General features: G+C 36.0%; 1 protein-coding gene across 1 annotated transcript in view; it reads left to right on the top strand.

Annotated features, from left to right (window-relative positions):
* Nucleotides 1-22,886, top strand: part of ARHGAP15 (Rho GTPase activating protein 15) — a 624,143-nt gene that overhangs the window by 102,579 nt on the left and 498,678 nt on the right. Inside the window, exon 5 of the mRNA XM_067739897.1 lies at nucleotides 9,233-9,320. Within this exon, the coding sequence (XP_067595998.1) occupies nucleotides 9,233-9,320 (88 nt within the window). The remainder of the gene's footprint in view (nucleotides 1-9,232; nucleotides 9,321-22,886) is intronic.

The following is a 22,886-nucleotide window of genomic DNA, read 5'->3' as shown; positions in this document are numbered from 1 at the left end:
TCTCAAAGTTTTCTACTCATAAATACATGACAGGTCATCCACATTATATCTTGTGTTCTTATTTTTCTTTCTTTCCCTCCTCCTGTTCCTTTTTCTTTAGCTTCCTTTCCTCTTCCATATATTTTTTCTTTCTAAGACAAGTTTGAGCTATCTCTGAATACAAGAGTGGGTGGAAGGAAGGAGAACTCCTTGGCTGTATCTTACATTTGTAAAGGGCCATAAATTTAACTTTATTTTGAAATGAAGTTCTAGAAATCTCCCCAGACAGACAGACGGGGTTGAAAGCCGAAGACATTCAGCATTCAACTTTAGTTTTTCTTTGTGAACATTGAAAGTATGCTTTTTCTGATAAAGTTTAGAAATTCCTGCATTTTGGTACATCTATCCCCAAAAGCTAAGTAGCCCAGGTTTCTCTGAAGCTCTCGGAGACCTTAACAAAGAGCTGTTTTCAATTCTTTAATTGAAAACAACTTTAATTTATAAAAGCCCCCGACAGCATGTAAGCTATTTCCGTACCCTTATCTCTCCCTCTATACCTTTCAAGCCTGCCCCTTCGTCATCTCATTTGTGGCTCTGTACATCTTATCATGGCTTTTCACTCTGCTCTGCTTTTCAGAGGGACCTGGGAAGAAGTACTTGAGGGTGAAAATATGGACAGAGAGGTATTTGGGAAGAAATCGAGTAAAGGTAGTGCAGCGTTATGTCTACTAGTGTGTATTTTCATCCTAGAGCCCATGGCTGTTAGACCTTAGTTTTTATTTGTTTTTTCTTCTTTTTAAACAATTGTTTCTCAGAATAGACTCTGTAGAACATGATACCAAAGTACCCTCCTAATGTAAACTTTTTTTTTTTTTTTAGCATTTTCTGCTCAAGATCCCAATAACTTCTTCCAGGCTTCATCTGTCTTTCTCTCTTTTTAATGTTCCATAATGAGGACTGGAGGGAAGGTTTGGAGAGTATGGAATACTGAAGTTAATTTGTAAAAGGTTGCTTGAGTTTCATGATTTCCAACACATGCTCTGTTATAATTTCCAACTTCTAGTAACCCTTTGAATATATAAAGCTTTTACATTTCTTGCAATAGTGGCAGAGATGTATGTATTTATACATCAGTGTCTCTTTGACCCTTTTTTTAAAGCAGAGGCAAATTACAAGAAGCTTAAGAGAGAAGCAATAAGTTCTTCACCTACCAGTTTGAGAACTAGTCAGAACACTTAAAAAGTGTCCAAGTGATTTTTCAGTAAATCAGTCAAGGACACTAGAGTAAATTACATTCACCCCCACCAGAGGTACAGAATCAAGTCAAATCCAGTGTGCCCAAGTCAGATAACAGAGGCAGGTGGCCCAGAGTGAGTCTGAAATTTACAAAGTAACCTCACATATATTTTCCTCTGACTTTTTCGTTTGCCACCGTGTCATTACCAAAGGAGGCATAGGAGAGGTGAATGTAAGTTATAAGGCTTTGATGTTAGAGCAGATGAATACGTTAAACCTGAGTTCAAGCTAACAGATTCTTATGACGATAACGAATATCTTAAGGGCCATTTTCCATCAAGCGTTCTTCAGATAAGCTGTTACCAAGCTGCTGTTATTATGTGCTGCCATCCGGTGTCCGTTTTGTAGAATGCAGAGTTTTTGGTCAAGCTGATGCCTGTGTTGAGTTTTCTTTGGTTTTGGGGTTGTTTTGTTTTGTTTTGTTTTTACTTTCTACCTTTACAACTCAGGATTTGTTTTAGGGAAGCTCTCTGAAGTGTCTCACTTGGAGAAATTGTCCCACCAATTGCATTAATTGTAACTAATTGTCCTTATTAGAATTTAGTTCTTCCTCCTTCCTAATTACATTAAGGATCTTTTTCCCCCTTAGATGTGATGTCTTGTGACAAAAAAAATTAAAATAAATAGCCTGCATTTATTGTCCCAGGATCTATTTCCTGTACTGAATCACTAGTGTCAATATCAATCCCTTACCTAATTGTTACTTGTAAATTCATGCGGAGACTCTCTCACCTATTCCTGGGACCTCTGACTTACTGAAGTTGGACATTTCCTGACCTATGTATCTTGTTTAGCCCTCAAGTCTATCCAACAGCTTGGTGTTTATCTCTCTGTGTGGAAAAATAAAAAAGAACTCCCCCAAAGTTAAGATGATGAAGTGTTGATGCATTAATTGGCTCCCATCAATGGATGAAGTTACTTGCTGGCCATCTTGGGACGGTAGAGTTGAAAGGGCTTCCAGGTCAGCATTGCAGAACAGCCCAGGTCAGGCTAAGAAGTGCCCTTGTTCCAAGGAGAAAGATGTTCAAGTAACTCTTTGACAGCAGTTGGGTGTCTTCCTCTCTCAGAGTCTATCATGAGGCTCTGCATAGACGTGCCCAATATGACTAAGGGAGAATTGCATGCCACCTGCTCTAGAGACAACTGATACAGCAGAATGAGCATGGCCTTCTAAGTCCAGAAGACTTGGTCTGAATCCCATATTTATGACTTTGATGCCCTTGGGTAGGATGCAGCCTCAATTTTTTTATCTGAATGTGGAGGATTTGTTTCTGTGTTTACTGCCTGTCTCCTCTGAGTTAGACATAAATGCCTTGAGGTCTCTGCTATTTGCCTTTATATATTCAGTCCTTGGAATTGTATCTGTCCTGTGGTAGATGCTCAGTAGATACTTGTGACTGTCTTGGGGATTAAATTACTTGACACAAAATGCCAGGTGCCATACCTAGCACAGAGTGAGAACCAATGCATGCATAATAGCTTATCTTATTGAAACACATCTGAGAAGTCAGGAAGCCCTCTAGAGAAAGCTCAGGTATTGCCACTAGAATTATAAATTAGAAGAAGATATACTAAACCAGGAATGTTAGATACTTTTAAAACAGTGCTATGAAAGACTTATCAAAACACTTGGGAACTAAGGAATAAATAAGGGAAATGCAAGAAGTAGGTGCTTTTGTAGTCCTTGTTAGTAAATAACAACAAACAGGGCAGGAGTAATCTAGATGTGTAACCCTCCTGAAATTTGAGAACCCATATATTCTTTTACTCAAAAACCTTTGATAAGCACTCACTAAATGTCAGATATTGTGCCGAGGAGTGGAAAAGCTCTAGGAGGTCATGGTGTTCCCCTCTTTGGGGGTACTAGGAAAGTAGAGGGACTTTCTTTCCATTCTGAAAATCGCTTCATCCTCAAAAGGGCTATTTTTAAAGTCCTACCTAAGCCCTCTAAACTTGAAGGAGTTACTCGCTCTCTGAGTTGAATCTCAATACACCGAAAAACTGTCACCTATAAGGATTTGGTTGCATGCAGAAAGCATTAAAGGTACAAGTCAAGGCAAAACCTTGCCAGTTGATCCTATTCATACTCCCTCCAGAGCTGACAGTGCCATCAAAAGGCTTGCTGTGTTAGAGTAACTGGTGAGAAAGCTTTTCTGCTGATACCCTGAGAATTACAAGCAGCACAATGGGCCAAACACATCAAATGGGGAATGGACTTGAAAGATACTGTGAAGAAAATAGCCAAGTCTCTAGACTACTTCATTCAGAGAGGAAGGTTCTGACCTAAGTCATAGGTTAAAAGATATTCCCATTAGGTGAATTCTTAGCCGCTCCTAGACTAGAGGCTTTTGAAACACTTTCTGGTTTTAGACTCCCTACTGAGTGCAGGTGAGTCTACTCATCACAAACCAGAATAATCCCCTAGCAGGAAAGAGAAAGAGATGGTGTCATAGTTAGAAGCACATCCCTGCTTCCGGCTTCTTATGAGGAATTGAAAGACTCATCATGTGACTTCTTTAAATCAGCTCAATTCCCAAGAGAAAAATAGAGCTTGAGAGTGGTGGGCCTTTGACCAATCCTTCTAATTAACATTAGGTAAAACAGTTAATTTGACAATCCAGATGGCTTATACCTTGTCACAGGCTCTGCACTCTAGCTTTTATAATTTGAGACTTAGGACCCAAACTATGGTGAAATCTGACATTGACAATCTCCTTAACCAAGAAAATAGTATATTGCTGGTTTGGTTCCAGAACACCTCAATAAAGAGAATAAGGCAACAAAGAGAGTCACATGATTTTTTTTGGTTTCCCCTTGCATATAAATTTATGTTTACACTCTACCGTAGTCTATGAAATGTGCGATAACATTATGTCTAACAAAACAATGTACATACCTTAATTCAAAAATACTGTATTGCTAAAACATGCTAACCATCATCTGAGCCTTCAGTGAGTCATAATCTTTTTGCTGGTGGAGCGTCTTGCCTTGATGTTGATGACTGCCGACTGCTCAGGGTGGTGAATACTACAGGTTGGGGTGGCTGGGCAGTTTTTGAAAATAAGAAAATAATAAAGTTTACTACATCAATTGACTCTTTCTTTCACAAACGATTTCTCTGTAGCGTGCAGTGCTGTTTGAAAGCAATTTACTCACAGTAGAACTTCTTTCAAATTGGAGTCAGTCCTCTCAAACCCTGCCCCTGCTCTATCAACTAAATTTATGTAATATTCGAAATCCTTTGGTATCATTTCAACAGTCTTCACAGCAACTTCACCAGGAATAGATTCCATCAGAAGAAACCACTTTCTTTGCTCATCCATAAGAAGCAATTCTTCATTCTTTAAAGTTTTATCATGAGATTGTGGCAATTTAGTCACATCCTCAGGCTCCACTTCTAATTCTAGCCCTCTTGCTATCTCCATCACTTCTGCAGTCACTTCCTCCACTGATGCATTGAACCCCTCAAAGTCATTCATGAGGGTTGGAATCAACTAATTCAGACTCCCGTTAATGTTGATATTTTGACCTCTTCCCATGAATCAGGAATGTTCTTAATGGCATCAAAAATATTGAATACTTTCCAAAAGGTTTTCAATTTACTTTTCCCATATCCATCAGAGGAATCATGACCTATAGCAGCTATAATGTATTTCTTACATGATAGAACTCCTTGATCCATGGGCTGCAGAATGGATGTTACGTTAGTAGGCATAAAAACAACATTAATTTTATTGTATATCTTCATCAGAGCTCTTGAGTAACCAGGTAATTTGTCAACGAACACTAATATTTTGAAAGGAATCTTTTTTTCTGAGCAGCAAGTCTCAAAAGTGGACTTAAAGTATTCAATAAACCATGTTGCCAAGAGATGTGCTTTCACCCAGGCTTTGTCATCCCATTTATAGAGCACAGGCAGAGTAGATTTAGCATAATTCTTAAGGATCCTAGGACTTTCAGAATGGAAAAGGAGCTTTGGCTTCAACTTAAAGTCACCAGCTGCATTAACCCCTAACAAGACAGTCTGTCTGTGCTTTGAGGCTTTTGAAGTTGGGCATTGACTTCTCTTCTCTAGCTATGAAAGTCCTAGATGGCATCTTCTTCCAATAGAAGACTATTTTGTCTACATGGAAAATCTCTTGTTTAGTTGTAGTCACCTTCATTAATTATCTTAGCTAGAGCTTGTGGACAACTTGCTGCAGCTTCTACATCAGCATTTGCTGCTTCACCTTGTACTTTGATGTTTCTGAGACAGCTTCTTTCCTTAAACCTCATGAACCAACCTCTGCTTGCTTCAGACTTTTCCTCTGCAGCTTCCTCATGTCTCTCAGCCTTCACAGAATTGAAGAGCGTTAAAATCTTGCTCTGGATTAGGCTTTGACTTAAGGGAATGTTGCGTCTGGTTTGATTTCTATCCAAACCACTAAAACTTTCTCCATATCAGCATTAAGACTGTTTTGCTTTTCTGTCATTCATGTGTTCACTGGAGTAGCACTTTTAATTTCCTTCGAGAACTTTTCCTTTGCATTCACTTGGCTAACTGCTTGGCACAAGAGGCGTAGCTGTCAGCCTGTTTTGGTTTTTGACCTGCCTTCCTCGCTAAACTTAAGATTATGACTAGCTTTCAATTTAAAGTGAGAGAGATGCAACTCTTCCTTTCACTTGAACACCTAGAGGCCATTGTAGAGCTACTAATTGGCCTAATTTCAATATTGCTCTGTCTCAGGGAATAGGGAGGCCTGAGGAGAGGAAGAGAGATGGGGAAAGGCCAGTCGGTGGAGCAGTCAGAACACACATAACACTTATGGATTAAGTTAGCTGTCTTATATGGGCATGGTTCACGGCACCCCAAAACAATTACAATAGTGACATCAAGATCACTGATCACAGATCACCATGACAAATATAATAATAATGTAAAAGTTTTAAATACTGCGAGAATTACCAATATGTGACACCGAGACATGAAGTGAACAAACACTGTTGGAAAAATTGCGCCAGTAGACTTGAAGGCAAGGTTCAGTTTGTAAAAAAACACAATATCTGTGAAGCACAATAAAATGTATGCCTATATGCCTATACTCTTTAATCTTTAAAAAAAAAACCCACAACATAAATTAGTGAACAGATTTTAGGCTTCAGAATTGGAGAAACTGAGTTTGACTCTAAGTGTATGGGCTTAAGTAAGTTACCTAAACACTCTGAACTTTGTTTTCCATATTAGTAAATGGACAGATTAGTACCTTCATCTTTTTTGCAAAGCTAAATCTCCAGTAGACAAGCAAACTTATACTAGGTACTCAAAATAATTTATGCTAATTATTATTTTAAAAGAGATCATGAAAAACTGAATTAAAAATGGAGCCTCTAAAACATTGAAAAACAGCATTCTATTTTTCTTTTTGAAATGAAATTATCTTAAATTGGAAAAATCTTCACTTGTATTCATAAAGACATTGTTTGTAGTTTATAAGATCAAAAAGAAATTTACTGTATGTAAAGTACCAGAACAATTCATATTACTAAGGTTCCAATACCTGCAGTTCTTACCCTATTCAGCTTGTTCATCAGATTCACCTAAGAGGGAACATTTCACAGCAGTTCAAAGTTCTAACTGTGAACCATGAGGTAATCGAATTTCATGCAACTTCAGTTCTAACCAGTTCCAGTTCCAAGTTTAAGAAAGGGAAGAGTAATGCCAACACATTCTATAAACGATCAACATCTGAAAAAGATCAAATCAGAACCATTTACTCAGGGCTTGCTATAGACAGGAAGCAAATAAGGTATAGAGTATCTCTTGCCAGGAGATGAAAAATATAGTGGGAAATACAACAGGCAGGTTAAATATAGGTTCCCTCATGCCTGGGGGTGTCCCATTCTCCTTGGTTACATATGGTCAAAGTAAGGGGTGGAGATAAAAAAGATGCCCAGTCTAGAACAGCAGTCCCACCAATGTTTACTCTATCTTGGGCCATCTAATATTATGACCTGCATAAGAAGAAGGCTACAGGTGTTGCAATTCATCTTGCTGCCACTGTTACCTAAAACGAGAAATGGGAACTAAGGCAAGGGAAGAAAAAGGTCTATGTGGTTTTCATTTTTCCTCCATCTTTTTCATCATTTGATTGAAAAAGTGACTATTTGAAGACAAGTGGGTCCAAGAACATAGTGTTCATATTTGCATGGTGGAAAATACACATTGTGTTTGTTTTGTTTCTGTTTATCCAGTTTTTTTTCTTTTTAACACAGTGATGTATCATTAGGAAAGCTTCAGGCATGTAAGAGCAGCCTAATCTTGTAAATATTAACTTTACTGAATCACAGCTGTCCTTTAAATCAAGCCCCTAGAGACTATGAGGCAAGTGGAACTAAATTACACAAAGATCTTAAATGGTCATTTAAAATGTATCTTTGTGTAGTTTTCTATGGATCAGAGTAGTCTTTTTGTAAACTTTTTAAAAAAATCACTTTTGTAAAATGAATTCAGCTATTCTGAACTGAGTGTTAAACCAAAGCAAACTGCAGCAATATGATGTAATAGAAACTTATGTATACTAATCTCCTTAATCTTTTACCATCTAAAACATTTGTCTTTCTTTATGACACAAATATATACACATCTGCGTATTGAAGTAATACATGTTCAATGAAAAGGAAAATCAAAAGCTATGGTTTCACTCTCTGATTTAACTATTGTTATATCCAGCTTTTTATTTTTTACCCCCATGCCTAAGTTTAATCATTGACTCAGCAAATACATATTTATTGCCTACTCTGTCCAAGGCACTGTTGCTTGTCACTGGGGGTATCTCTGTAAGGATGAAATGTTTTCTGTCGATTTGGAGCTTTTTATTTAATAGGGGAGAGAGAGAAGTGAAATTTACAAAAAAAATTTTTTTAATTTATCCTAAGTTCTATGTGAGGAAGTCATGGAAGACATATTTGAGGACATAATATTTGAACTTCGATGAATGGGAATTGATGATCAGAAGGGGCTGGGATGGGTGAGGACAATCATAGGTAAATAGCACAGCATGGTCTTATGAACTACATATTATATTATGGTCTGCATTAAAATCTTCCCACATCAGGATTCTGCTAAGCACAGGGTTCATTAGTCCATTGTATGACTCCATTATATGCAATTTACATAACCTATCTCAATTTTTGATATTTTAGACGCAGAATTAAGAAATGGTGCACTTCCTTCTTATGTACAGAGCCTTAACTTATGAGATGATTTCTTTAGGATAAATTTAACTTCATAGTAATGGGCTTGTTCAATCAAAAGATATACACATTTTAAAATATTTTTAAAAAACATATTGCCAAATTCACTCCTGAAAAGTTGTTTCCACTCCCACCAAAACTGTATGGGAGAATCCATTTCTCCATACTCTCAGTAAACCTCTGTATTATTCCTTCTAATTCTTGCCAATTTGATTGGCAAAAAAGTAAAAAGCATTTGACTCCCTTTATTTGCATTGAGTTTCAACATTGAAAAATATTGTGAACTAGGCAGGCAAATTAGCTGATTAGTTTTGCAGACTCTGATGTATACTAAACCAATGAAGAGATATAACGATGAAGGACAAGGTTCTGATTTCTATTTTTACTTTGCTGTTTTTGGTTTGCTGCAGAAACATAGACTTTTTATGGAGTGGAAGACATGGATACACGAGGTTGGATTTTTGATAGCTGAAAAAGATTTGGGGAAGATCTACAAATGATGAAACTTTTACTATAAATGCCATGATATATAAAAATTACAGAATATTTTTATTATTTTTTTAATCTAAATTCCATACCACCTGTAGATTTTAATAAAGAAAAGATTTTTAGGAATTCTGGTTAAAAATAAAAATAGTCTCTACTTATTCCAAATGTTGCTCATACAATACCTGTGAATGATTTCTTCAAGTGATAGTACTTTTTTGCTTTTTTCTCTCCTAAGGAAAAACTGGTCTACTTCCTGGATTGTTCTTTCTAGTCGAAAAATTGAATTTTACAAAGAATCCAAGCAGCAGGCTCTGTCTAATATGGTGGGTAGTTCTCTGTTTCTACTATTATCATGTTTACAGAAATATCATTGAATTAAAAGTTTGGTTTCAACAGAAATCACACTAAAGCCTCCAAGCTATCAACATCTGAAAGCAGATGGAGGAAAATGACTCAATAAACTTTTAATTAGATGAAGGGAAAATAGAACTTAGTGTTTGTTTTATTAAGTGGTGCATTTGGAGAATAATCACAAAATGAGATGAATGGCAAGCAGCTCTCTAGTAATGGGAAGGTAACACTTTAAATTAAGGTGCCATTTATAAATGCTTTATTCTTATTTATGAAATGATCACTAAATGCAGCTACTTGCTCAAATAATGTAGTATAAAGTATGTTATAAAATGCATTAGTAATAAATACTTAACGGATGAGACTATGGAAAGCTGTTTTAAAGAATATTATAAGGCATAAATCGTATTAAACCATGTATGTGCATCTTTAATACATGAATTTAAGTTGTTATCTAGCATGCTATAAAGTGCTTCACACATTAATAAATAATAATAAACTGTTTATAAATGACACCTTAATATAGGGTGTTACCAATGAGGAAACACTCTAAGTTAACAGTGATTTTTTATCTTAGTCTAACTGTGACATTCACTGCATCCAGCTAACCTTTCTGAACAGTTCTATGACTCCATCTAATGGAACTAATACAATTTCTGTATCCAATAGTTATTACAAAGTGAAATTTGTAGGGCTTCTTGATTTGTACCTGGAGGAGGGCCTCATATATGCCCACAGAGATTTGACAATGATAGTCGGAGCAATTCTGAGCTAGTTACTGGGGCAATTCAAGCTCAAAACCTTGCTGCCCGAACACCAGAGCTGCCACATGATGTTGGAGACAGTGGGCAAGCAGCATATCTGACAGCCTCCTGCATAGGAAGGACTCTGGGCAGGAACCAACCTGCCATACCCCAACGGCCTGATGGGCAGCAGGGAAAAGGGGTCTCCTGGCAGGAATTAACCACAATGAACTAATTTGTATTTGGCAGGTAATAAAACGATGGAAGATTCTTTGCTTTCCAGCCACTAGTCGTGTTTGCTATGTAATCCTCTTTAAATAGGAAATAGAAAATCATTTGCTAGGAGATTTTTTTTTTTTTTAAAAGGAGAAGATTTTAGTAAGAACAAAAGGTAGCATTTGGCTTGCTCCTGATAATTGCAATAGCCTTTATCCCCAAGTAGCTTGCTGATTTTGGAGTCTCGGTGCAGTCCAATCTGTAAACTAATTATGAATAAATTAAAAATATATCTCAGTCCTTTGTATTTTTAATTTAAACTGCCTCAGAAATTTGTTTTAGGGTTTTGTTTTGTTTTTATTTTTTGGCTACAGTAATGTTGAGATAATCTTTTTAAGAAAAATAAGGTATCCCTAAAGGCTAGGTACAAAACAACTCCCATCCACCCACGGGTCCTTTGTCTTCCCTTTGAATGAATTCTAAAGGAGAAATCAGGAAGGGAGGAAAATCACTTGCCTTGCTGAATTTGGCTGCTGAGAAGATGATCTTCATCCTGCTGGGTGAGAAGAATTCCATTAGAGCAGAGTTTATGTGAATGTGCTGGGATAATGGGAGAGATTAGATTCCAAGTTAAAGCATTTGGTTTATTTTTATTTTATTATTTTAGTCTCCTCATACCAGGAGATAGTTATCAGGTGCTTAATTTCGTACAGGTGGAAGAAACTCCCCCTTACTGTAGGCAAACTTTGCAAGTCAGCTCACTAATTGCATGCCTCTAGTTCAAGCTTCAGAACTGTTGTAAATTGACGATAAATTTTACTTTTAGAGGAAATTTGTTAACCCCCTTTTTTTTTTTTTTTTTTTGGCAGTCCCTATTTATTACTTCTAGTCCCATTTTCAGTGCTCTTATGGTTTCTTCCAGACACTCATTGTCTTCAAAGCAAATTCTGGGCAGGAACTAACTGTGTTTTGTGGTAGTAGGGGAAAGAATTGCAGATTCCTGTTTGTACTGCATGGATTGTCTTGCTAGTCAAGTTCTTGGATTCATTTCTAACCAAATATTAAAGGCCTGGTGGGATAGCCCACATTTACCAATTCCAGTCTCAGAGAAATGATATGATGATTACTAGGCCTTGATGAAAGATACTGTGGTTTTATTTTGAAAGAGATTTATGCTCGAGTTTCTGAATTTCTCTTGTGCCCCCTTACACATGTCCTGGTATTACTGTTCATTGTACTTCTGGGAAAGTCTGTCCTTTTCTCCAAGGGGGTCTGTAGAAGCTGCCTAAGTGAGTGCAAAATGTGGCTTAAAAGAGTAAATGGCATTTTAATCTGTACAGGAATGATCTTTGAATGTTAATTCAGTGGTGAGACAAAGCAGCAGAGTAGCTAGGAGAAGGGCTTTGAAGTTCAACCATAGGGAGCTTTATTCTAGTTTTGCCACTTAGGAGCTGACAAACTTATTCAACTGCTTTGAGCTTCAGAATCCTCATCTGTAAAGTAGAGATAGTAATATTTGCCAAGAGAATTAGTAAGGAATAAAATTAGTTAATAAAATAAAAATATGCATAGTAGCCATAAAATAATTATTATATTCTAATATACTCCATTAAAATATAAATATACTGTATTCTATAGTACATAATATAGGGTATAGTATAATTATAACATCATTATACTATCTTAGTTTTGCACTTGAATTGATTCACACGTGCGTAGAAGAAAAGGTATATTAATTCAAGGAATACCAACGTGTACTGTCTCCAAAAAAAGAAATATGTATCCATAGGCAGCATAAAATATTGTGTCTGAGCACTGAATAATTCTGAAAATGAAGCCATTTCTCCATTTGGGGTTCTAGATGTAATATCCTGCTTATCCATATATATTTTCCTGGGACCCTCATCTTCCTTCATTGTCTCTTAACCTTACTGCTTTCACATTTAATACAGAATGTCACACAGTGTTGTGCCTGATCCCACATTCCATGTTTGACTATATTTCTTTCTCACTGAAATTCTGTCAGTTCATAACCAAGTCACATTTTTATCAAAAGCAGCCTCCCCCTGAAAAGAAACACAGTCACTTTGCTGGTGTGTGTAAATCAGAGATTCATAGGCTCTGGGTCCTCAGTGACCTATTCAAGGAAAAGGAGGACTGACCTATTCTGTTTTTCTTTTTTAATGACATTAAAGAGTAAAGTACTGCCTACTACTACTGTCACTTTCTGACAGAAAGGACATTGTATAATACCCCAATCCTAAATCTAGGTGGGATAAAACCTCAAAATTAAAGACAGTCTTTACCAAGAGAGGAAACCATCTCCCTCCTATGTCTACATACATTGTCTCTGTTTTGTTCACTTCACCTCAGACCAGAGAAAGTTTGGTCCAGACTGGCTGGCCCTCCTGTGAAAAGAAGCATTGGAAAACCACTGGTGTCCTTAGTTCCGGATTTTCTGGATTATAAAGGAAAGGACAGTGTTCTTATTCTGTATTCTGATTTGTAACTCACTTTAAAATTTTAAAATATTGTCACTGGAAAATAATGCAGAAACCATTTTTAGTAAAATGTATAAAACATGTATGTATATTTTAACAGTTATAATCAAACTTCTACATAACCACCACCCAGGGCAAGATGCACACCCTGCCAGCCCTCCAGAAGCCCCACCCCTGCCTATTGTCTGTATGTCATCACAGCCTCTTCCCTTGCCACAGACTTAGATGGCATTTTAGTCATTATTTTATCACCCTTTATTATTTTCCCACCTATATCTGTAGCCCTTAAAAATATAGTATACTTTGTCTGCTTTTGAATTTATAAAATGGAATCACAGCATGTGTTTCTTTTGTTTCTTGCTTCTTTCTCTAAATATCAATATGTCCTGCTTTTTCCTTCCTTTCATTTTGTTTTAATCATTTCATATTTTTCTTTACTGTTTTAGGAGTGATACACTTGGTGTTCTGTTAGTGACTTGCCTAGAATTATAACTTATTGAAGACTAAAGCTATTCAAATATTACTTTAGAATAGTTTTAATTCACTTATCACCTTCCCAATGTATATGCTATTTCTGTCTGTATTTTAATTCTTTTTTAACAGCACTAGACATTATTTATTCTCTTTTATAGAATCAATATTGATTTTTATTTGCCCAATATTTGCCATGTTCCTTGTTATTTATATATTCCTGTATCTTAGACCTTCCCTCTAGGATTATTTTTTCTTCTATTTGAAGTATATTCTGAGAAATTCCTGTAGTAAGGGTCTTGTCGTGACAATCTGTCTCAGCATCTGCTTGTTTCAAATGTCTCTATTTCTCCATCATTTTGGAAATATATATTCTCTCTGGATATAGAATTTTGAGTTGGCAGTAATACTCTTTTGGCACATCAAAGATATCATTCCACTGTTTTCTGTCATCCATGATTGTTATCAAGAAGTTACCTGTTAATCTAACCACTGTTCTTTGGTCCCTCATAATATTTTCTCATTACCTTTGTGTTTCCACTGTTTCACTGTGATGCATCCAGGTGTCAATATCTTTTTATTTTCCCTGCCTGGATTGTTGGGCCTCTTGAAATTGATTATAACTGTCATTAATGTATTTTACAAATTTCCAAGCTATTATCTTCTCAGATGTAGCTTCTTTTACATTTTCTCTCTTATTTTCTTCTAAGCCCCTAGTTAAACCTATGTTAAATTTTCTCACTCTATCCTCCACATGTTTTATATTCTTCTTTCTTTCTGTCTTTCTGAACTGCATTCCAAATAACTTATCTTGATTTATCTTCTAATTTAACTCAGTCTCCCTTTGTGATAAACATTATTTTTATTTCAATTATTATAATTTTTATTTCTAGAAGTTTGTTTCTTTTTTAAATTTACTATGTCATTTGTTGTAGGTTTTTTTCCTGAATGTTAAAGACTCTCTTTTATTTTGTGAAAATTAGAAGGCATAGTTTTTTTATATTCTGTGTCTTGTGATTCTAGCATCTGAAGTCTACATCAGGCTGTTTCTACTGGTTCTCACTCATGTTGCTTTGTTTCCTTGTGTGTCTGCTTATCTTTGACTGTGTGCTAATCATTGTTATTGAACTATCATGGGAGGTTCTCTGAGGCCTGGAATAAATGTGTCCTACTCCAGAGTGTTTTGTATTTTTCTAAATTGTCTGGGGGCACTTCCAGTGATTGATTAGATCAATTTAACAGTTTAAAATTTTTGAGTTATGTGTACATAAAAGGAGGGCTACAGCTGTGCTACACTTTATCAGGGACAGAATTATTGTTCACTCCTTCTTCTCTTAACATTGTTCATCTACAAAGGCGGTCTTCTTTATAATCCCTTGGGATTGGAGAAAGGGAACAAGTTGAATATTGGTTCTCCTTTATCCTTTTATAATGCCCTCAGGAAAGATGCAGTTATTTTGATTTGATATTCTGCTTTTCTCTGTGGGTTCAGATTCTCACCTCCAAAAAATATTTACCCTGGATGTTCCCACTATCTTTTCAGCCTTTCAATTCTTTTAAGGTTAATTTTAAAAAGAAATATTTTATCCAGCATTTTTCATTGTTTGCAGTGGGAGAGTTGATCCAAATAGCATAGTTTCTCATTACAATCTACCTCACTTTCATTTAAATATGCATTTGGTTAATCAAGTTAGTGCTATTTATATAAGCCTTGGTGGGAAAAGACTTCATAAGAATATGTATTGAAATCCTACAATGAACAGCTTGCTCGTTAGGGCTACATATAAGGCATAGAGATATAATCAAGATATAGTCTTTGCTTTATAGCATCTCTGCCAAAAAATAGGATGAGATGAAATAAGAAACATAGGAGAGTGTTTTTTTTGTTTTGTTTTGTTTTTTAACATTTAAAGGAGGGACAGCTCACATCTGTGAAAGATTTGAATTAGGCCTTGAAGGATGGTTATAATTTCAATATGTAGAGATTTGTGGGCAGGGAAAATTCCAGTGGAGTAAAAAAATATGAACAATGGCATGAAACTGAAAATGGGCAAGGTCTGTGTGCTAAAAAGAGAAATGAATTTTTTAGTTCGGTTGGAAAATAGGATAAAAGAAAAGGATTGAGAAGAATGCCATGGGCTGAGATTTGCTACCAGGGGCAACTCTTTAATAAGGTGTGTCAATAATTCTCCAGACATCTTCACCCTAGAATAATCTCTCGTGGCTCTTCTTTTAACAACTACATGCTGAACAGCAGTATGACCCAGGTGTTGCTTGTCTTAAAAAGACCAGTACTATCACAGGAAAAAGGCAAGAGAGGAGATGATTCTTCTAACTGCAACTCATTTAGTCCAAGAGCAAAAACTTTTGCCTCAAAAGCAGCTACAGTATTATTTGATTCATCTAGTGGCAGAGAAGTCCTAAAGAAACAAGAGTTGTCAGTTTGAATTATCCTCTGAGGCCTTGAATCATACCCCTTGCATTTTTCAGGTACACTTACCTATTTCAGTACCAGCATAGTATTTCAATTGGCTCCAGCAATTCACTTGCAACTTTTCTCCTGTGTATGGGCTATACTTTGTGATTTTAGAGCATCTGCTTGTTATGGAGTAGACCCTGGACTATAGCTATGGGATGTGGCAAATATGCACTCCTGGTTAAAAAAAACAAAATTGATGGATTGCCTCATGGGGAAGAAGCTGTGTAATTTAGAGAACCCATTCATTTATTGATTTATGAACTATTAACAGGTGTCACACAATGTGTTGTTAAACCTTAGAGATATCCAGATGAATAATATATGATCCCTGCTGTCAAGGTGCTTATAGTCCGGTAGGGGAAACAGAATCATATGTAGGTTTATTATAATAGAACATGACTAACATGATAAAGGTATATAAGAAAACATGCTGGGGAACCATAGGTTTAGCTACAGGTAGCTCTTTCCCAAGGAAATTGTTGTTGCAAGTAATGGTCAGCTTATGTATTTCTCCATTAGTTCATTCTGGAAATATCACTTAGGGTCCTTGATATTAAGCCACTGTGCTAGGTATTAGGAAAGACACAAAAATGAAGCAAACTCAGATCTTTCACTTGAGGGTCTAGAAACAAATAGAAAGCATGCCCATAAGTCAAGTAATTGTAGTGAAAAAGTAGACATTGATAGTTACTCCAAAATGGCATGAACAGAGACATGGGTTAGTTTCATGGTAACTAAGAGGAGAGAGATATGGCTCCCAGCTGGAAAGGATTCTAAATATATCCATTAGAGGAAGTGACATTTGAGGAAGTTTTTGAAGGCTGAATAGGATTTCATTGCAGAAATGGGGGGGGGTGGGGGAATACACTTTACATGGAAAGAAGGGAGTAAGCAATGATAAAATGTGGGAAATTAATTCCTTAATTTGTTTATTTTCCAGATATTATCAATCGCTTGCCTTGCTCCACATACTGTGCTAGTCATTGCTCTTAAAAATGTTTCTTGGTGGTTCCCTGAGTCCTAGGGTGTATATGCCCCAGTCCAGACTATTTTGTGTTTCTTCTGTAAGTTGTCTGGATGCACTGCCAGTGAGGGATTGCCTCAAAAAAAGTTGAGGAACATTGTTATAGGACAGCAAGCACTCTAACTTGGTTAGAAAGTCAGTGTGGAATCAGCTCATGAAAGACCTTGAACAGGATTGTGGGAGGAGATGATTTCTTTCTGTAGGCATTGTGGAGCCCTTTATAGTTTATACTGCATATGCTCAAATTAAGAGAGATTCAGAGTTTTCAGAGACAGTTTGGGGAGTTAAGATATATTTTTCCTACAGTTAAAAAAATGAAGGTAGGACTTGTTAAATTATCTGAAAAACCTATTCTAAAAATATATGGAAATAGATGACAGTAATAACGCCTGTGCTCTTATTGACAAAGATAATAGCAAAACGGCTAAGTCTGTCATCATTATGGCCCCATGCCTTTAGTAAATCACAGGGCATCTTCTTACTCAGAATGTATATTAATATTCTCCTATGACCTGATCTTTTAGCAGCATGGTCATTGCTAAAGAAGTCCTAGTGCAAAGAAAGCAAGCAGGGTAATTCTTCTAGGAAGAACTAAAAAATATGCAGTGCCCAAAACATGGGTGTATCAGCACATTAGTGAGCACCAGTAGCAACCTGGAGGTGTTTTCATGTGATTCCAGAATATATGTTCAGTGTGGTACCCCACTGAGATAAATGCATCATGCAAAGTCTATTTCTGATTAGGAAATTTCTTGTCTCCACAGCCACTAAAAATCAGACCAAGTGGACCTTACTTCCTTTTATATTTATCTCATGGTACTCAGAAAACTTAGTGTCACTTTTGACATAAATTCAGAAGTATTATAAACATTTTAGGGACTATTTCTCCCCTCAAACTGTATAGTTCTAAAGCCAGAATGTTTGATATGGAGGCTACATGTTGATTGTGTATGTAACTGGGATTTTTGGGGCTACTTTTATGTTTTTTACTTTACGTTGTACTAATACTTCTAATCAGAGGCAAACACTGGCAAATTTTACTTCTAGTGACAGAAAACTCTTCCAAGGCATTTAATAAACTATTAAGTTTTTTAGACCACTCATTCAGCCATAACCTTGAAAGCAAAAAGAGTAATATAAAAGACTTCATTAAAATAATTTGTTTACTTTTTCTTAATATTGTTTACTTCCAGTGCAAATAATGAGCACAAGCATTAATTAAATAATGCAGTATATTTAATGTTCATTCACTGTAGCATGACTTTAATAAAAAAATGGACTTATTTATGGGAGTAAAATGATGCAATTTAGCAAAAGAAGATGAAAATAGTTTCAGTCAGCAAGCTATTCATGAATTATTGAGTAATCTGTATAAAATGAATGTGGAATGATTTTATCTTTGTAAAGTGAGTGTTCAAAAAGATCATAAAAATGGAGGTGCTCAAAAAGATCATAAAAATGGAGGTGCAAACAATAGATCTACCAACCTTAGCCTAACGAAGGCATTTTAAATTCTCACAATAATAGTGCTCTGGTGAAGTCAGCATGGTTAACATTAGGGCAGGTTGCACTATCATACGGTCTCAACATACATTTAAAAATTAAAAGAAAAAACAGTCCAAAACCTGGAGGATGACAGGTGGAGATCAAAGAAATAAAGGAAAAATGAATTCTAGTGTTTTATTAACACAAACTTTGTAAGGAAAAAAATGAAATCAAGTGATCGATATTAATATAAATGAAGCCATGTTCTCTGGTTATAATTTTCTCAAGATTTGGCCATTAACCACAATAAATTCTGTATCGTACATAATTTTTAATAACCACAAAAATCTATGAAATTGATAGGATGCCTTATAAATGGGTAATAGCTTACTGTCCAATAAACCTCACCTTAGGCTCTTTCAGAAAAGTATTTTAATTATGAAGCTTGACTCTCTGTGGTTTATCATTTTGGTCAATGTAATACATCTGATTTAGAGCTTACATTTCTCTAAGATAAAACGGACTTTTACTCCACGGTGCATTTTTAAATTTACTGAATATATGTATTTATTCTTCCTTTAAAAGTCACTACTAAATTGAAATGCTCTGGGAAGCAGTATACCGTATTAGGTAGAAATAGGGGCTTCTAAGTCACACAACCTGGGTTAGGAATCCCAGGTTCACATTTTATTTGTTGCTACAATTCTTTGATGTATCAGCGGCAGTATGGGGTTAATAAGAGTACCTACCTCATAGAGCTATTGTGAGATTGTGTGAGAAAATTGATGTAGCAAGCCTGACACACAGCAAAGATAATAAATATTAGTTATATTTATTATTGGTATTATTGGTATTATTATTGCATGAAGCAATTGAGTATAGTGATTAAGAGAACAGACTTTGGAATCAGAATTGGATTCAAATGCACAAACTCACTTAATGACAGTATACTTCAAAATCCTTGTCTTAGTTTTCTTAACAATAATATCAAGATTTTTCAGGTAAAGAAACACTACCTGCTGTCCAAATACAATTCAAAATGTCTTCAGAACCTCATTTCTTACTCATACCATAGGCCAGAACAGATATTCCTGGTCAGCTTTCTGCTACATTGTGCTTCTCCCATCTTTTGGTTCTGTCATCCCCTAGTGGCAGATGAAGGAAACGTTAAGAGAGCATAGGAAAATCTGCATGCTCTTTAAAAGCTGTGAGCCCAGAGGTGTCTCACATTGTTCTTGTTCACATTCCAGTGATGAGAATGGGTAATGTGACCACAGGTTGGTGTAAAGGGGGATAGAAAAAAATGGAGCCTTTGGCTCGTGAGCTATTGGGATGGCCAAAAAGTTCTTTTAGGTTTTCCTGTAACATCTTATGGAAAAACCAGAATGAACTTTTTGGCCAACCCAATACTTTCCAATGACAACTCTAGACTCCTGAAGAGAGAGCCCTGCACACATTTCAGTGGAGAGCTATGCCTCCCTGACACAGGAGAGTAACATCAATTGTCTCAGTCCGGATTCCCTAGAAAACAAAGCCCAAATTAAGCATCCATGCTTTATTTGGGAGGCATGAGCCCAGGACACAGAGAGTGAAGTAAAAAGGAAGTGAGGCAGGAGATGATGCAAAATAGAAGAGAGGATGTGTTATCATGCTGGCTACTACTCTACAGTGAGCCTCAGAGACACAGAGAACCACTGGGCAGGTGCACCACTTGACTTGCAAAAAAGCTGCAAATAAACTGGAGAAAGCATGAAGAAGTCTGTAGGAGGAAGGGATGGAGGTAGGAGAAGGAATATATCGACCTGTTTCTTCCCATTTCTTGCTTCCTTTTGGTTAAAATTTATCACCCGGAGTATTTTCTCCCTGTATTATGTGGATCCTGGGCACACCCTTGAATGGCTATGCAGAAGGTCAGATCCTACACCCTGTAAAATAGTATTTTATCCAAATCTGGATGTGGTAGGGATCTAAAAGCCAGTCTGAACCTTGGCAACCAGGAGGGCCTTGCATTCCAAGAAGGTGTCTGGTCATCCACAGGAAGTGGGACCATATGGGCCCAAGCATCACTGGTCATCTACAGGGACAACTGAGGCAGACTGAAAGAACGAGGGTCTAAGGAGGGAATCTGAGGAGGTGCCTGAGGCATCAAAAATGTGCCCAAATTGCTCACATTGCAGAATTAAATAGTTTTTACATAGTGTAAATTTAAGGCAATATAAGCATGCAACAAACATAGATTAAATAGAAGCTATTATATTTATTCTAGCAAGATTTTGATTCAGGAATAAATGCAATAAATTCTTAAAAAGGGGAGAATACTTTCTCCTCAACAAACAAACAAACACATAACATTCTAGTGCCCCAAATCACTAACAAGGCTTTGCTTTTCTGAAAATCTGGTTTGATTTGGTCTTGTAATATACTGAGAAATTTCACTGGAGAAACAATTTCAGTTATTATTAACACCATTTATATTCATATACATAAAACCCACATCTTAACAATCAAAGTATCCTCTTCTATGTTGACAGCGGCCATACTTTAGACATTAATAAGATCAGGTATCCATTCAGCACTCTTTCCTATATCATTTTGCCCAAATGAGAATTTATAAGTGAGTTTTATCCTCCTCCATGACTGATTTTCCAGAATCAAAACCAGTTATGTGATAAAACTTAATTCCTCTAAACAGATTTTGTGTTTCATGTTTCAGACTGATAAGGACAATCTGAGTCTATATTCTGGAATAGCAATTAATCCAAAATAAAAAATGGTAGCTAATAAACTGTTTCATAAAATCTGAGCCTTGACTTTTTTTCAACCACATCTAGTAATAAGGGTATGAGAATGAGTGGCCCAGTGATTTGTTGCCCACACACATGGCCAATCTTCATCATGGAAAATGCCATCAAGCAAAAGAGCATCTGGCCTTTGATATTTTCTTAATATACATTAAAAGCCCCCAAATATCCCATAAAGAAAAATGGGAAACTTAATCCCAAAGGTTTAATCTAAGTCAGAGAAAAATATATTATGGAGAGACAACCCTGTCAGCTATTATTGAGAAATGGTAAAGATGGACTAAGAGAATAATAAAAATCAGAAGTGGACAAGACCTAAGATCAATTTTTAATGACTTCACATTTTTCCAACAAAGAGGCTTTTATGTTTTGTCCAGAAGCAGTAACTTTTAAATAATTCTATTTAAATATTTAAAAATCATTTATATTTTAAGTTTACCCAGAATAGATATATGTCTACTCTTAGGCTTAAGTTTATATTTAGTCAATTTTTAAAAGTACATTTTTATAATGATGTACAATGTGATACATTGGCATCATGTAGTTCAGCAGACTTTTTCATGTGTTTTATAGCTGTAGAATCAGAAATACGTTTTCTATTAAAGGATTCTTTAATTTCAGATGGAATAAAATCTTGACTGTCTTCCAAGTAAATTCTACAACTTTTCTGAACTACTTATTCCAATATTTAACAACACTTAAACACTGATAATTTTCCCTTCTAATAAAGCCTACTCCCTAAAGTTGTTCTTCAAGCCTAGGTCTTTCTGCTTTAACTTTGTAAAAATAAACAATTGATTAGGATCATTTTTATATAGTCCTTCATTTACTTATCTTAGTTTTCTTTTCTTGAGACTAATATTTTTATTTGCTTGACTTTTACCAAAATCACTTTAGCTTTTTCTGGCATACTTTTAAATTCACCCCAAATCTCTATTATTTGCTTCAATTTTGCCATAAGATCAGTTCCTATTAAAGGTCAGTATAAATGGGAATGTAGTGATTTTTATGTCCTAAATATTTCTCATTTTGTAAACTATAATTCTGAGCTGTATTCTTAGTTTTATTAATTCATTTGAATGAATCTGGAAATTTTCTGTTGCAATTTTCCATCCAGTTCATAAATTCATTCAAAGGTTAACAAACTTCTGTTGAGTGCTTACTTTGGGCCACTTTGCTAAATTTGGGGAAAATGAAGACCGATAAGACAAATCCAGCTTGTTCTCTGATTGTATAGCTGGGGGAAAGAGACACATCAAAAAGTAGTTGCAATGTGTGAATAACAAAACAAATTGTAAAAAAAAAAAAAAAATGTTTTTCAGAGTAGGGGAAATGGTAAGAAGGAAAGAGTGACTGTGCCTGCAGAGGTGAAGGAGAGCCTCGTGGAAATTATTTTGGAGTTACATCATGAAAATGAGCAGGATTGGGGCAGATGGCAGGCAAAGAGAGTGGATGAAGAGAGAAATAACTGTGTTCCAGATGAAAAGGATACATGCAAACTCACTTCCCCGAAATACAGAGTTGTGAAAGCATGTAGCATTTTGGAAACTGCCTGGAATTCAGCATTGCTGATGTATAGAAAAAAGGAGGGATGAATGGAACTGAGAAGGTGGTTGGGGGATGATGAAAAGAAGCCTGTATACTCTACTAAGGGATTTGTACATTATCTTGTGGATTACAAGTTTTCTAGGAGAAATATTGTGAGATTTGTATTTTAGGAAAAAAATTCAAAATGTGGAGAATGAATTGAAATGGTTTTTACTGAGTTCAGAGGAAATGGGAAGGAGAGAAATTCAGATGAGAGAAAATAAGAACTTA

Source organism: Pseudorca crassidens, chromosome 6 (assembly GCF_039906515.1).
Source record: "Pseudorca crassidens isolate mPseCra1 chromosome 6, mPseCra1.hap1, whole genome shotgun sequence".
NCBI lineage: Eukaryota > Metazoa > Chordata > Mammalia > Artiodactyla > Delphinidae > Pseudorca > Pseudorca crassidens.
The sequence above is the reverse complement of the archived record's forward strand: the minus strand, read 5'-3'. Positions and strand labels throughout refer to the sequence as shown.